The following is a 17,897-nucleotide window of genomic DNA, read 5'->3' as shown; positions in this document are numbered from 1 at the left end:
AAAATTTCAATTGTTTTCTGGTTGTGTGGGTTTTGAAGTTAATTCTGAGGCCCAGATTGATGGAATGAGTTCACAACAGCTAAGATTATCAGTAAGTCATCCAATTGCTGGGACCACATCATCAAAGAAGCAATAATCATGGGGGAAAAGCAAAACCTCAACAGGGACTTGGGACTAACTGAACCTCATCCATTTGGCAATAGTGGACTTACACCTACACTAGACACCTCTCACACAAAATACATAAAACAGATTTCACACACATACATTTCTGCACTTCAATCCCTGAAGAAGAGAGTGAGTGATGTTAGACCTTGGAAGCATATCTGGAACAGACAGCATCTTGCAGTGCAAGTAATGGTAAACAGTTACACACAAAAAGTACATTTATTTAACATGTTAAACCTTTATACAAGGTTTTTGGAGTAATTTTTAAAGAAAAATCAGCATCTTCAGCATATTTGTTTTTAGTTCAAACCTTTTGTTGACATAATACACAAAATGTAAAACTGATCTAAATTGAAGAACCATTACCTTCAGTTGTTTTTCTACATTGCAGTCACTTGTGCATGATAACAGGAATGTATTTGCATATAAATCGTATTCAGATATAAAATCAAGAAGTTCTCAGTATTCAGCTGCTAAAAGTAGAGCCATCATAATTTCTGCAGCCTACAATGAAACCAATTCAAATGTATCAACAGATTATTTCTCAACTAATCAATGTTTACTTCATGAATTATAATATGTTACTTTCACTTTCACTATATAATTTTTAAAATTAAATATAAACATCCAAATCTACACAAGATTATCTCTGTATGTTTTTTTTACGGAATTCCAGTAGTTTTCATCAGCAAATTTAGAATAAATTTGTATAAAATATGCAAGTGTACGATAATACACAATCATTGTATTGTGATTTCCTGGAGTTTCTTACACAAGTGTGTTGTGAGAACAATGCTTTCGTTGTTAAGAAGATAACATCGTTTGGAGAGAGAACTAAGATAGCACAAAGTATTAGTAATTCTGATGATATCTTCGAACAAGTGTTCTTGGGTTACCAACCAGGTTAAATCAGCATTAGCTTTCAATGTTTTGAGTGCATTCATTGGTCTCCTCATTGGAAGAGCATTCCTTGATAAGAGTCTACTTGATGCACTCAAAACGTTGAAAGCTAACGCCGATTTAACCTGGCTGGTAGCCCGAGAACACTTGTTCCAATCACGTCAGGAAAGCTATAATTCCTTTATGGCGTGATGCTATCTCATACAATTAGGGGTGTGTGGGATCCTGAAAAGTTGGTAATGGGATGAGTAAAAATTCCTGTCCTGATCCCAAGTTCAGGAAATTATTTCCCAACTAAAGTGTAAATCACCAACCCTGAGACCTGTAAACAAACAGTCTCACTCCACGTCAGCTGATTCATGACCACAGACTACCGCAATCATCTGCTGTTACACTCATAGTTCGCCGCACCTATTCATTTTATATAAGAGCCAAAATTGATGTCTAACAGAAATGTTGTTGAACTAAAAATTTTCAAATCTTATTTTCTACTGTTTTATAATAACTTGTCCCATGTGTACATTTACTAACAAAAACATAGTATGCTAATTTTTTTTGTTATCAGTGACAAAGCAAAGACAATCGTAAGCATATTTAAACTATACTTTATTTCAGTATTTCACTCACACCAAAACATTTCTCAATATTGTTGACGTGCAGAGTATTGTATTCTGGTGGCAGAACGAATCGCTACATTTTCAATCAAACTCAAATCAAAGGCAAGCCGAGAAAAATGAAACGTTGATTCTTCCTCTTTACTTTACATGTCATAAGTCACGACAATACCCAAACTGTTGAGACGGGGGGAAAATATGTATTTTTAATTCAATGGAAGGGGTTCACTTACTGCCAAATCTTCGTCACAGCTGTCTTTGGTTTCACTTTCACTGTCGCTGACTTGGATGACAAATCTTTCAAAATTCAAGTTCTCGGTTAAATTGTCCACATCCCACAGTTTTCTCTTCTTTTTCAATAACATGTCAAACTGCATCTGCCTAGTTGATAGCTTAAATTTTAGCAATGCCACACTAAGTCAGTCTCTTCACTTCTTCAAGCTTGAATGTTTTGTTGTTCCTGGCAATGTACCCTTTGACTTGAGCCCATATCAGTTCAATGGGATTGAGGTTACAGTGGTAAGGGGGCAAGTGCAACACAGTGTGCCCGCTCTCCTTGCCATTTCGTCTATCACGTAACTATCGTAGCTTGGCTTCAAGTGGGAAACTTGATCCAAAAGTTTAATGAATCAGCTCAAAGTACTTTGCCACGTAGCCATTCTAAAACATCACCTTTCCTCCAAGCAGCGGTCGGTAATTTTTCACATTTTAAGCTATGATAGGGAGCATTGTCGAGCACAATAACACTGTCATCATTTGGTTTAGGAAGGACAGACAAAAAAAAACACTTTAAAAACATCACCGTTCATGTCTTCATGGTAATCGCCAGTCGTCTTGGACACAAAAATAAGTTCCGCACCTTCAACAAAGCCATTTTCATGATTTTGATTGATTGATTGATTTGGTGTTTTAAGTCCACTTTATGCACAGTAAGGCTAATTGGAACTGGACCTACAGTTTAAAGTGGAATCCGAACCACTATGTGCCTCCACCGGGTATCGAACCCGGGACCCCTTGATTACAAGGCGACGACGCTACCACTGCGCCATCGGGGAGCCCCCTGAAAGTCATTTTCATTTCCAACGTGAGTGATGATAAGTCTTGTGCCTTTTCGTGATGGTTGTTTAAGTCCAGTTGATAGTCCTTTGAAGAAAACTTGCTTCTTTGAGGTTATAGTGCTATCATGCCACACCTTGCTTACGGTGTGCCCCGCATTCATCCAAGTAATAGATTTTCTTACCTTGGTTTCATAGTTCCCAAATGGATCAGAGGTATTTTTGCCACCAAACAACAATGTCATCCCTATCAATGAGTGCTACTTGTCGTTTCCTCTTTCCAAAAACAAACCCAACATCCAGCAAGAGACGGTTTAACGTACACACACTGAAACTTGTAAGATCTTCATCATTATTAACTTCGGTCATTACCTTTTTCAAAGTAGGCAGTTCTTGGTTTAAAAAGAGAATGCACTTTGCGCCTTATTGCACTTATTTCGAAATTGTCATACTTATTAACATAAGCCACAACTTTGTGTTTTTTTTTTTTTGGGAGACACAACTTTCCCGGTCATTTGTCTCTTTCATAACCCTTAAAACTGCAGACACTGACACACCACTGCACTGGGATACGAACTTAACCACTTTTTTTTACTGGTTTCTCAGGATACCACTGACAGAACGTTACATAAATATTGAGTAGAATCTGTTTCTCGCCCCTTTTCAAAAGCTGTCCTTGCTGGTGCTTTGAAAACAAGCTCGGAGATCACGGAGATCTTCCCGCATGCATAGAACTCGCCATGTTGAAAGTGGCTCTACTTCTGTGCTGTTCAGATGATTATTTTAGAAAATAACCTGTGTTATAAAATAATATTATGTACACAAATCTCTAAGCTCATTGAAAGTTACAATGCATATTCCTACAATATGTTCACACTTGCCATGTCACCAAGTTATTTTACGAAGTGCACTATATTTGGCGGAACAAAAATCGTTATTAGGATGCTTGTCAAAGTTTCCGACCGAAATAAAGTTACAAACTTTCATTGTCTTGTTTTGATCATCATCATCAATATATTTATTGGACTTACAGCATTGCATATGGCTGTTTATGCCCATTATATATTTTATTTACATAAGATACAATTTACATAAAATCTACAAACAAATTTCAAATACATTCCTATCTATATCAAACCTTAGAAATATACATAACCATGTTATATCATTTTGTCTAAAAAAAAAGTGCAAGTAACATATATTCAATTCGCAAGAAAGAAGCCAAATTTATGGGAAATGATTACTGGTGCAAAGAGTTAACCATAAAGGTGAAGCAATAAGTACAAAAGAAAGAGCATTGGGTTTAAAGTGAGACGTCATTTGCGGCAGCGTATCCCATACTACAAATTGGCCATTGTTTTACCTTACATAATGAATCCTGTAACAACACTGGATTTTTGTGTGGATTATTTTACTTCTATGAGCTTGCAATGCTTTCTGCATGCACGTGGTTTTGTTTACAGAAGGTCTCAGGGTTGGTGATTTGAACTTTAGTTGCGAAATTCCAAATGGTCATCTTTAAAAGTGGTTAATTCTTCATTGTTTCTGCACCATAAATATCTGAAGTTTCTTGTAAATGGACATTTTTATTCCAGAAATTCAAAAATAATTACTTGAAAGATGATTTTTCAGTGTCAGGAAATTTGGAACTTTTTCTGTCCTGAAAATTTCCCAGGAATTAATCAGGAAATTGTGAATTTTTCCTGTACCTACCAAAAAAAATCCTTGTCCCGCACACCTCTACATACAAACATCAGCAACGTTGAAATGTGAACTGTAGAAATACCTCATACCTCAAAAATTAGTAAGCCGACTGCAATGTATCCAAGGCTGTTCGTTACTGTCCTTATGTCATTCGAGACTACTCCAAAACACCCACTGGTGTATTTATTTTTCAAGTCCTTAGTGTAGCAAGACCTTGGTGCCCACATTGACAATTTGTTCCAGTCTAAGTGATTTACCACTCCACAGCACTTGTACTGTATATTTGAAAAAAGATATGAAATCAATTATTTGTCTAGGCTTCATTGTAAATAAGAAATGAAAGTGCTAAATAAACTAATACACAGATTAGCTCATAAATTTAGTATGAGCTTTGAAGGTGACACCAAAAACAGTATTATTGTCTATTGTTATGGGTGGAAAGGGGTGTGGGGGAAGGGGCAGGGGGAAGCACGTGAAGAATATAAGCTGGAATAGGAAACATCAGAGCTCTCCATGAAAGAGGTGGTACCCTATTAATGAAAATTGTATATTTGTGAAGAAATGGATTTAGTAAACTTATTTTTTTTAGTATTTTTGCTCACAATTCAACCACTTCCATGTTAGTCGCAACAATGTTTACTTATTGATTGGATGAACATAATAATAATACGACATACAAGGCACCGAATAATGACTACTAGTTTGTCCACAAGCATTTTGAAACTTAACATTTGATTATTTGATTAAATGATTATGAAGGTAAATTTACTAAAGTGGCATGAGAAGACAAAAATATTCCCATTACTAATTAACATTATGTGGCTGCGGTGGCTCAGTCGGTAACGCGTCTGACTACCATGCTAAAGGTCCCGGGTTCGATCTCCGGCCGGTTCAAATCCGGGAACTTTTCTAACGTTGGAAGCGGCCCCGGCCCCCACCCAGTGTCGAATAACATGGGTACCTGGGGGAAACCCTGGGGGGTAAAGGCGGTCAGGGGCATGGTGCTGATCACATCACCCCCACTCACGACCGGATCAAGAAAGTGTGGGGCGTTACCCCCGCACCCCCTATACGCCTTCATGGTGTGGTGCTAAGCACAGGGGAACACTTTACTTTTTACTAATTAACATTGTCAGTGAGTGGCGGCCGGCAGCTAGGATGATCAAGAATTCGAAAAAAATCTTCACTGGTGTATGCCATAGAAATCTAATGAAAGAGGTAATTTAAATGGAACTAAAATTTGCAAAGTTCCTCGGGTGCCTACTACACCTTCACGAGTATGTCAGCGGAGGTGACAATCAACAATCAATCAGTAGCACCAAACGCACTGTAAAGTTTTACCATCAAGCTAACATTTTCTTCAGCGGTGGCATGAGACACTATTTCACTCAGGGTTCGGGAAAAAGTACACTGTCTAAAGTTAGAGAACGTTTAATGACTAGATGGATACACTTATAGCAACTGTAAGTTTAGCACATGCCCGTAGGCGGAATGCAACTTTTCTTCCAGGGCAGTTTTTAAGAGAGATCTAGAATAGACTTGAAAGCCAACTGAACGAAAATCTGCTGCTCGGTTGGTTATATATCTACATGGAACCGTGCTAGAGCAGGCAAGGCCATCTCTACAGCAGTAGATTGAACTATGTGCTCAAGGCACAAACGATAAATAAATATTATAATCTTAAACGTGTGCTGAATGTTAATATACAATTATAAGTAGGACTCGGATAGTTATGCTCTAAAAATATGCATTAAAAAAGTGTAAAATATGCACTTTAAAAATCCATTTAATTTTTAAATGTTGTATATTACAAACTAGGGATGGGACCGATTAATCGGTACTCTACCGGTATCGGCCGATATAGCCATATCCGTTTATCGGTAAAATTACCGATTATTTTACCGATCCAATATATCGATAAATATCTGATAATTTAGTGCAAACTTCTGCCATGTTGTTGTAATTTTTATGGATAATCTCCATGCTCTACTTTCTAAAAACGTAAATGTCTAAATATGCAATTTCTTTTTCACTGCAGTCACCTCGAAACATTTATTAAGGTGGTCAATGAAACTTTTAGGTTCTTCAAGGACCATTTCTAATTTTATATCGGATCGGTAGAATATCGGTTATCGGTATCAGTAAATTTTATATCGTTACTTTATCGGTATCGGACCATCCCTATTACAAACTATGAAAGATTACGTGCCATGCAATGAATATGCATTATTCTGAATGCTCATTCGCTACACAGATTTTTTTTCTATTAATATGGTTCTGCGTTAAATGAAACACAATACATTACAGATCAAGATCATGATTGCATTTGATAACAACATATCATCTCAAATTTTCGAACTTTAAACTCCTTCCGTTTTCAGCTAGAAAAGTCTTATATTCAGAAAACACACGTTCCACTTCGCAAGATACAAGTGGACTGTATTTTAGGCCAACAAAGTCGGACACATCAAGTTCCAGATCATCCACGCGTCCATTTGTACGCAGAATTTTGCAAACTTTCACCATTGTTGCATACCCACTGTTCTTTTTCAATACTGCATCCAATTTCTGTACATACACAGGATCTTCAACCTGGGCGAGGGCCTCTTTAACGTCTTCTATAATTTTGATGCTTGTTAGAAGTTGTTGAAAGAAGAAAGACAGAGAAAAGGTAAAGAAAAGAGAAGCGAGGAGAAGAAAAATAAATACAGTATATGCTCGGTGTTGGTTGTGGGTACAAAAATATGCCCATCATAAACTTATTTTCATAGAAATATCCACCTGCATATGAAATATGCATTTTTAGTTAAAAATCCTTAAATATGCATTTGCATATGCAATATGCAAAATGCATAACCTAGCCCTAATTATAAAATTAACAGTACACATTATTTGCGACCATGCAGGGCCTTATTAACAGGATAATAAAAAATTACTACTGATAAATGAAATATGACACAATTATCAAAGCAGTTATTAACACATGTAACATTGAACAAGTAAATAAAATAACTTTGACCATAATAACAATGGTAACATATTACACAGAGTAAATAAAGATTAGTGTTACTAATGAGTATGATCTCTCAAGATCATTACAAATTGCACACAAAAATTCAGAGTTCCTAAAATTGATTTGGTTTATTTGACTTTGCTTTTCTGCTACTTTTGGCTAATCGTGAAGATGAGGATAGTGATGATATGATGAAAGGGATACTCACAAAGAACACCCATGTCCATGACCCCTGGAATCGTAGCATGCTGTAATAATCACTCCGTCACGAAGGTCGGCCAGTTTACGACTTTTTTTTTCTTTTTTTTTAATAGAATTTAAATTTGTTGTGGACCAGCCAAGTTGTTTAACCTTAAATATAATATCATATGATACTGAGGAAAACTGTATGTAATAGGGGGCAGATTTTTGCATATTTGCATGTTTGTTTTTTTCGTTAAGGAAAATTCATATGCTCATAATGAATTTATCCATTTCACTTGATGTGGATTACTCTGGTAAAGTTTTATAGTGCATATAAATGCATATTTTGGGACGTTAGTGCATATAATTTGCATATATTGTGAGTAATTTTCATGTAATTGTTAGTTTCAAGTTTGTCTTCTTTATTTTCCCCGTTCTTTTTGTCGGTTCAATGACATTCCAAAACTCATATCATAGCATTGCAGGTTGCGAAGATAGAGAAAACCCACCCTTTCATCAACCAGAGACCTTTCAGAGATGGAGTCATATTTCTAAATTCCAGCGATAACACTGAGGTCGCATTATTGGAGAATATCTGTTTATGTGACATCTTGTAAATCTGTGTGTGTGTGTGTGTGTGTGTGTGTGTGTGCTGCAGAAGTGACAATAAATACTGAAAGAGAGAAGATATAACAGCTGTTGCTTCAACAGTGGGTAGAAGGCAACAATGCATTTACCACTGCCTGCAGAGTTATTTATTCTCAAGTATGCTCTAAACATGTAATACATTTGATTTGGTTTGATTTGGTGTTTTAAGTCCACTTTATGCACAGTAAGACTAATCGGGACTGGACCTACAGTTTAAAGTGGGATCCGAACCACTATGTGCCTCCACCAGGTATCGAACCTGGGACCCCTTGACGCTACCACTGCGCCATCGGGGAGGCCCTTGTAATACATTTAAGGTATTTAGAATAGTTTTTGGCAGCTTCAATGAAAATTTTCCGAAATTCAAATTTACCATGCACAGACAGAACTTTCATTTTTGGTAACAGAAAACATTTGTTGCCTGCGTAGGCCTGGACACTGTGATTTTTTATAATCTCATGTTAATTTTTGCGGACAATGCTGCTGTATAACCCACTAAAGGATCATTCTGTTATTTGAGTACAAAATTAAAAAAAAAAGTAGAAACTAAGGAAATGACTGTCAGATGATGAAGATATGCACTATGAGTGTATTTTATTCTTAAATTAGACGTAATAAAAATACAATAACTTTTTGCGATTACGTCTGTCGATTGATTGCAACATATTGTTGAGGATTAAACTTGATTTTTGGGTGATTTTCTTCACGAAATTAATAGTAATTTGAAGTGCTAATTTTACTATTAAAGTAATTGGAAGGAGAAAGATGGCAGTCCTATAGAAACTGAAATAGCGTTCGTTGGATTTGCGTACTTATTGATATATTGTAACTTCATTTCTATAGTTGCATACATTTATGTACTGTGTAAGGCATACAGAACTTTAAAATAGGTTGTTTTGAAAATATTTAGTGCATATTTTGGCTTTTTTTTTTAGTGCATATAAATCTGTCCCCTAGTAATAATACACTAATCTCACTCCTCTTCACTCACTACCCTACCTTTCACACACTGTAGGACACTTTCACATCACTAGAAACACTGAACAATTAGAGACACCGAGTGAAACATGGAATTCTCGCCTAAGTGTTTACAATTCTGCACCTCATCAACAACCAGTGTTACCAACAACTAAAATATGATTAGTGCTAAAACTCCACTAATATCTGCTAAACTAAAAGCTGATCTAAAAAATTGTAATAATTCAATTTCTTGCACAGAATTTTAATATCTCCAAGTGAAATTCATATACAATTACAGATTATCCATGAGGATTTTTTAAAAATATAAAAGTCAAAAATGCCCAGCTGATGCAAGTTCTCTTTGACATTTAGACAATTCTTTTTTACAGAAATAGAATATGGTCAACGTCAGTTGCAACATATGTGCATGAGAGCAAGGGATATATATTTTCTTAAAGAAGAAATCGATAACAAAATGTCTTGCTGGTCCTTTAGGCACATATCTCTAAATGGTTATATACATTTGGAAAGATATTACATTCATTCTTCCCAAGTAGGCAGAAAAGTATCTTTCTCACGAATTACTTCTCCAACAGGTATTACAAATCGGTCAGGATTAGCGAATTCTCTAAGTTTGCAACTATGTCAACACAATGCGAAAGCTCTCGCGTCGTGCCGAACAAAAATTGGCACATCTGGTATCGTATGGCCAGCATAGCTACCCCATTCCCGCCCAGACTTTTTCAAGCCTTAGTGCATGCATCAACCTAGGGCTAAACTGTGCTGGGCTCTGATAGCCTGGAGCGAGTGTAGAGAACAGCTGGGAATGCGATGCAGGAATTGGGCAGTTGTAAGCTTGAACGCTTGCAAGATTCGAATCTCCTTGTTCTTCATTGTATTAATTTAACTATATTGTGGTGAAGCATGTGCTTTTTCTGAGGGTAGAGCCATGGCATGGCAGCTCTCCCCTTATAGCCGCTGCTGTCATCAGTTATAAAATAATATTACCACATGGTATCCTATTACAGTTAGAGCACATGAATCATTTTTATGATACTGTACAAATTAAAATATTCTTGTACTATCAGCTCACTGTTTGCCAAAATAATTGTACTCAATATACTACACAGTAGCATATAGTAAAAAATACCAAGCAGGACATAAAAATAAATAAGGTGAAATACGTACTTCTAACTTTATATCCAGTATAATTTTTACTTAATATGCTATCTTTGATATAATTAAAGGGAGGGGGAAGGGACTTTGTAGTAGAAAAGTGCATCATGTTGCTATTAAAGCCTGTAACTTGGAGACCAAGCATTTTTGGTCATAAGTTTATTTAAACTTTTCATTGTTTACATATGAGGAATGCATTCCTGAAGTTATGCTGCTTATTTTTTAGACACCCTGTGCATATAAATGGGAAAATATTTTAAAAGATGTAGATAATATGACTTTTAAACACAGTAAAAATATCTTTCTGAACTTGTACATACCTTTCTTTGCATTTTATCCCATTTAGATTTCATATCGGGATTTACCTTGGTTGAATTCAGACTGTACATCATGTTATCTTTGAATTGATCCTGCCAGTTTATGTAGTCTGTCCCTTTGACAACGGCAGCAACTCCTCCTCCAAACTGAGTTAGAAAAGCCAACCCAACGATACCTGCAAACTGAATTACAATTATTCCATAGATAGTAACTGAAGAAATGAGCATATGTCTTCTGATTTTTACCTAATGCGAGAACAATATTTCTCTTCTATTTGAGATTAGTGCCAACAGTTAAAACATTTTTATATCGTATCTATAGTCACTCGTGGTAGATGATTGCTCCAAAATATTCGAAGTCCAAAATTTGTTAATAACGTAAGAATTTGAGCGAAAGTGGTAGTACCCAACTTAAGGATAAGTTATTTTAAAAGATTGAAATCTCTGTGTTGAAAGATTTACATTCTGTAACATTCCAAGAAGTTTTAAAAGAACTGCAGGAGTAAATATTCTTGTTTCATCTTATTGTTTTCAAATGTATATTTGCATATGTATATGTGTGTGTGTGTGTGTTTGGTTTGATTTGGTTATTTTACTTCGCTTTTCTGCCACTTTTATCCAATTCCGAAGATGAGGATGAGTGATGATATGATGAAATTGATGAAGGAACATTCACAAAGAACACCCATGTCCAAGCTGGGATTTGAACCTGGGACCCATGGCCCAAATTAAATTGTAAATCTGCAATATAAATATAAACTAGTTATGAAAATATCAACTGGTTTTATGATTTAATTAAGATTTGCACATCAGGTATTAACACGTTCACTGCTGAAAGCGCCGATCGCCGTCTGGGTGATTTCTCCCGATATGAGTTGGATGCCGATTGGTGCTTCACGTTCGCTTCGTGCAGAGTTGATTTTGGCGGGAGATCAGCTCGCTAGTTTTACTGCAGCCATTGTTATACCGAATGTGGCGGTAGATGAAGTTTAAAATGAATTGGCCTCTTACTTCATCAAGGGCTAAAAATATTGATATCGAGAGCATGACTATTAGTGAACTGGATAATATATCTGTAGGTTCGATTGATTTATTGAACGTTCTAGTGATGAAAGTGAAATGACTGAAAATGATGGTGTTTTGTGTGTTGATAGTGAGCATGGCTCATCAGAAAGTGAATCTGCAACAGATGGTGCCAGTGATGCCTATTCAAACGAAGCAGACACGACCATTTGGGCTGATGATCCTTCACGTCTAAGGCTAATTCATTTTACTAAAGGTAATGTGCTTCTAGTTCTTCTGCCTGGTAACAATAGCCCATGTGATTATTTCCAATTATTGCTTGATGATTTGTTTCTTGAGGAAATTGTCAGATATACAAATAACTACGCTGAAGAGATATTTCTTTCAGAAGGTATGAAGGTTAATTCACGTATTTCAATGTGGAGGGACTTGACTGTGGAAGAATTAAAAGTATTTTTAGGTCTCCTTCTACATACTGGGACAGTCGCTATGCCTTGTTTACAGGACGATTGGAAAGTTGATACCTTATTCTTGAGTTGTTTTCCTCAATTTATGAGTAGAGACAGATTTTTGATCATACTGCGCTGTTTACATTTCTGCAGAAATCCTCGTTCTGATGAGCCTGAACCTGATGATCGTTTATACAAAATACGATCAGTGTTAGACCATTTTAACAATAAGATGCACTCAGTATACTATCCAGGAAAGGAGCTCAGCTTAGACGAAGCAATGCTTCTTTGGCGTGCTAGACTTTTCTTTACGCAGTACATAAAAGGTAAAAGACATAAATATGGTATTAAAATATATGTACTAACAGAACCTGATGGCCTTGTACTAAAGACGTTTGTATACAGTAGTGCATATGATGAACTAGGTGGAAAGGGTCACTCCAGTAAAGTAGTCCTGCATCTCATGGAGGGAAAATTATACAATGGACATTCCCTCTACGTGGACAACTTCTACAACAGTCATGAACTATCCCAGGTTCTCCTGGAGAGAAAAAAACTTATTCCACAGGTACCCTTAGGGCTAACAGAAAAAACAACCCACAGACAGTCACACGAGCAAAACTCAAAAAGGGGGAAAGCACAGGGAAATACTCTGATGGAGGCATCATGATCGGCAAGTGGCACGATAAAAGAAAAGTACTTTATATATCTACAGAATTTCCAAATGAATTAGTTGAGATCATAAATAAAAGAAATGAAAAACACATGAAACCACTTCCGATTGTACAGTACAATTGCTACATGTCGGGAGTAGACAGACAGGACCAAATGATGGTTTATTACCCAAGTGATCGCAAGACAATAAGGTGGTATAAAAAACTGTTTGTCCACTATGTACAGCTTATGGTTCTAAATGCTTTCCACCTTCTCAGCAAATACACTGTAAAGAAAACAATGAATCTATATGATTTCAGATTGGTTATAATTAGACACTTGCTGTCCTTCAAATCAGCCAGACCGGAAGTTCTTCCAACTCCTTCAAGAAAATCAGATCATCTACCAACAAAGTCCGCAAGGACCAAAGGGAAGAAAAATGCAGAAGAAATGTCGGGAATGCAAGAAAAATGGAAAGAGAACCGACACTATTTACAACTGTGTAATCTGTCCTGGTACTCCTGGACTGTGTTTGCATCCATGTTTTTATAATTATCGCAAACAAGTAAAGTAATGATTTGAAAATAATGTCTGTATGTCATGTAAAGAATATGTAGAAGTTTTGATGTACCAATATTTTGTTTGCTGTATGTACAAGTAATAAGTATGTAAATTTTTTTATCTCTAAAAACTAAAGCAATTATTTGTATAACATTGTATAACATAATAAATCATAATTTTTAACAACTCCCTCAGAATTGTATGTTGTGGATGTAGCTAAAAACAAAAGTATCAGTGGGCGCCTTTCGGCATCTTCAGCACAGATCAAGGAAATTTGATGCTGTTTGCTAATGGCGCCGAAAGGCGTCCACCGCCATATTTGTTCATGATGACTTCCATAACAAAAAAAAAACGTGTTTTATGTTGTCTAGTAACTACAAGGAACCATAAAAGTACATAATGTGGAAAACAAAAAATTCAGCACCTGGAGTGAGTATTCAAATTTTGATCAGCAGTGAACGTGTTAAAACTGGTGAGTTTTAAATTTTTAATATCTATATTTCATTATTTTATATACTGTACAATGTTGCATACAGTATATTTATGTACAAAATTAGCAATGTTTGTGTGCAAATATAGCCAATCATACTCTATTCATTTTTTAAAAAAAAAGATGAATACTAACATGCCCTTTATGAAAATCCAGGTTACACCCTAAAATAATAGTGGCTAACAAATTGCCTCCTATCACATTTATTTGCTGTATGTCATCCGTAACCTTAGTCATTACATGCATTAGTCTAGCCACAACTTCAGAACTGGAAGTACCAGAAGACGCATTACAATGCTCAATGACCAAATTCATGATTTTGTTATAAGAATTTGACATTGTTTACTAATCTCATAACAATGTTACAAAATATATAATAGTTACTAAATATATAATACAAATACCTTGCAGGGCCTGATAAATGAAATTTGAGCTTTACAAATAATAGCTTTAATTGACTTTCAAGTAGGGGGCTACATGCAGAGTGGGATGTTAACATTTTTTTTTAATTGACTGACATTATCGATCACAGAATGATGGTATTCTTCTTAACTAATCGACAGGTTTAAAATTTATGAAAAAATATCACATTGCTGAAACTAAAAAGATACGCTACGTAACTGACTTACCCACTGTAACATTACGTAACTCTGGTTTAATACTCCCAAAACACCAAGAACAGATGTAATATCGATAACCAAACCAACACCAATCAACACTTCAGAAGAAATGGCTTGGCCTGATTTTGTCATTTCAGCAAAATTTTTGTATTTTGCTATTATGATGGATCCAAGAATAATGAATACTACACCGAATGCCTGAAATAAAATGCACATCTTATAAAATCGTACAAACATTATGTGTAAAATATATTCAACACGATACAGCAACATGTAACATCCATAACAATCACACATTTCAAATTATTCTAGAATTTCTTTACCTTATATTGCTAGAACAGTAACTTCTAATGCAATAGATCCATTTTTCTCTCAAGTTGAAACACCAGTTTTTATTTTTAGGTTGGCAAAAAAGATAAAAAAAAAATCAAAATGTATCTGTTCATCCACTAAACAAATTTCATGTTGGGACAAAACCACCTGCTGTGTTCAACACTCTTTCTATCAGCCTGTTAAGCGACCATCAGGTTCTGTGGTGAGTCCGCCAACTAGTAGCAGGGCTGTCCTCTCAAGTAAAGTGTAAAAATGTGATATTTTAAGAGTAAAATTAATTGCTTAATTTTGATAACATTGATGATGCAGTAAATGAAAATATCCAAAAGTGATTCTCTAGAAACATCCTTTCTCAGTGCTCGGGCAAAATTGATTTTTTTTTTTTTTTGACAAGTTCTCGAGATAGTCATGGCTAAAGTTAAGCTTACACAGACTTCACAAAGAAAACATTAATATTTTCACCAGGGTATAATGTGTAGTTATCATTGCAATTATATAGAAATGATTACTCTTTGGAAATAACACTGTTAGAAAGATTGCCTACATTATTTTAGTATCCGAGGCAATAATGAGGTTACTTTACCTTTACATTCCCTTATTACAATTGTCTTGTAAATTATATGTATTTGGTTATGGATGTTCGTTCTTGAGTAAGACATTACAGAGAAGATACTATAATGATGGAATCTTATTTGGTACCTTCCTAATAAAATTTTAATTATTCATTGTTGTTACTCAAGAAAAGTACAGGACAGGAATATATCAACACAAATGCGAGGCATATTCCTCCGTTTTGCTTAGTTATGTGCCATAAATGATTTTATAGCAACCCTATTTGTAACAAAATAGCATTATATATGAATATAGCATTCAATCCTATATATGTTCACAGGTACTGAAATGTTTTATTTGTTGTTAAGTTACTATACAATAAAATGTAGATACGTAAAGGTACTTACGATAGTGAGTATTGATTTTAACAAAAACTACGTTTCAGGATTCCACTGATCCCTTCATCAGTTTACCAAACCAGGCCAGTGTAATTACACCTTAGCCGCATCAGATATGACAAGGACTTAGGAATTTATGGAGGCTGGGTAGAAAATAATAAAAAGGTACATTTGGTCATCTGACCCCACATACGTAAAACTGCTATGTTCCCAACTGTAAAACACTGATCTAAAAAGTCATTTCAGCTCAAGGCTTATCACACAAACATGTTAAAAATTCCACTTAGATGTGCACGTTGAAGAGTTGTGCAACGAACTGGCATGGCCTCTTGTAGAATGCTCACCGTAGCTCACTCAATACTGAAGAGGAAAGGTAGGGGGTGGGGACATCAACCGAAGGACTTCTGCCATTCTACGAGAGGCCATGCCAGTTCATTGCACAAATCAACGTGCGCATCTAAGTGGGACTTTTTAACGTGTTTGTGAGTCAAGCCCTGTGTTCACAAGGCCTTTTAGATCAGTCTGTTAACATGTTTGTGTGATAAGCCTTGAGCTCAAATGACTTTTTAGATCAGTGTTGTAGTTGGGAACATGGCAGTTTTACGTATGTGGGGTCAGATTACCAAATGTACCTTTTTATTTTTTTCTACCCAGCCTCACCAGAAATTCCTAAGTCCTTGTCATATCTGACGCAGCTAAGTTGTAGTTACACTGGCCTAGGTTGGTAACCTGATGAAGGGATCAGTGGAATCCTGAAACGTAGTTTTCATTAAAATCAATACTCACTATTGTAAGTACCATTAAGTATCTACATTGTATTATATACTAACTTATTCAATGTGAGTAAGTCGTACGAGCACTAAATATGAATTATTTGTTGTTGCATACAGTATTTGAAAAGGAAAAGCTAAAAGAATTTGATTCACTACCTTCAACTTATTCCCATCTATGGTGAAAATTCATGGAATTAACTTATGGTGAATCATCTATAGGGCTTACAGTGTAAACAATAAATGCATGGCAGTTTTTTACAGTGCAACATTTACATTCAGTGAATTTTAATGTTCAATACATAAAAGAACCAAAGATGATGTCTTTACACTTCAATTTTGTTGAGACATTGATTTTTCTAACTGAACGTGATCCTTCCATTTCTTCCAGCAAATGGATCATTTTATTCACTAGAAGGGAAGATTACACATGGTCTAATATTCTCACTTTGCTTTCTATTAGATTGTTCTAGTCAACATCTGAAACTATTTGATTAACATTGCTGATTACATCACAATGTCCACTATATCTGAGATCATGAATGTGGGCCCTCCCTGATGGCATACTGGTAACGACATCACCTCATAATCAGTGGATCCCAGGTTTGACACCGGTGGAGAGACATAGTGGTTCAGATCCCACTTTAAACTAGGTCCATTCCAAAGTATCCTTAAAGTGCATAAATTTGACTTCTAATCATAATCAACTTTGAACTCATGGCATGGTACAATGCTTAGGAGAGATTTGCCGTTAAATATAATAACAAATATTTAAACAATGAATGTAAAAATAAGATTGAAAATTATATTTAACAAATATTGTATAAAGAAATTAGCAATTTTAAGTCTGAAGAGACACTATTGTACACTCAAGAGAAATTTGCCTTTGTTATAGAATAATGAAAACACACTTTAAAACTTCTATGATTTATGTTGTTTTTTGGCAGGGAAGCACATTATTGTAAAAATGAAGATGCAATACACGAATGCACCTTGCTACTTTGTTTTTCAGTATAGAGTGTAAAATGTAGAAAATTAAGTTTGGTTTTGGCAATTTTCTCCAAACTTACCACAACAATTAACATAACGATAAAAAAAGGAACTTTCAGAGGAATGTCTTCCACTTTCCTTATCGAAGGCATAGTGTCTCAAATATATTCCCAAGCAACGGCATATTTTTTTTTCTTCTCATAGTATTGTTATTGTCATTATTGGGTAATATAAATGTTCTTTCACCTTGCATAACAAATATTATTGTACATAATCAATTATGTTAAAAATATTTCAACATCATTCAGCAATTCTTTAA

General features: G+C 35.4%; 1 protein-coding gene across 1 annotated transcript; it reads right to left on the bottom strand.

The window, feature by feature from the left end:
• Positions 1–491: 491 nt before the first annotated feature.
• LOC145987670 (23 kDa integral membrane protein-like) lies at positions 492–17,732 on the bottom strand. Its single transcript, XM_083122200.1, has 5 exons — positions 17,659–17,732; positions 14,545–14,733; positions 10,742–10,921; positions 4,531–4,716; positions 492–672 (listed from the first exon to the last, which is right to left on the bottom strand). The coding sequence occupies exons 1-5, from the start codon at positions 17,728–17,730 to the stop codon at positions 628–630; spliced, it is 672 nt and encodes a 223-aa protein (XP_082978326.1). The 5' UTR covers positions 17,731–17,732; the 3' UTR covers positions 492–627.
• Between the last annotated feature and the right edge of the window lie 165 nt (positions 17,733–17,897).

Source organism: Lepisma saccharinum, chromosome 5 (genome assembly GCF_977018435.1).
Source record: "Lepisma saccharinum chromosome 5, izLepSacc3.1, whole genome shotgun sequence".
In the NCBI taxonomy this organism is placed as follows: domain Eukaryota; kingdom Metazoa; phylum Arthropoda; class Insecta; order Zygentoma; family Lepismatidae; genus Lepisma; species Lepisma saccharinum.
Note: the sequence above shows the minus strand (reverse complement) of the source record. Positions and strands in the feature narration are given on the sequence as shown.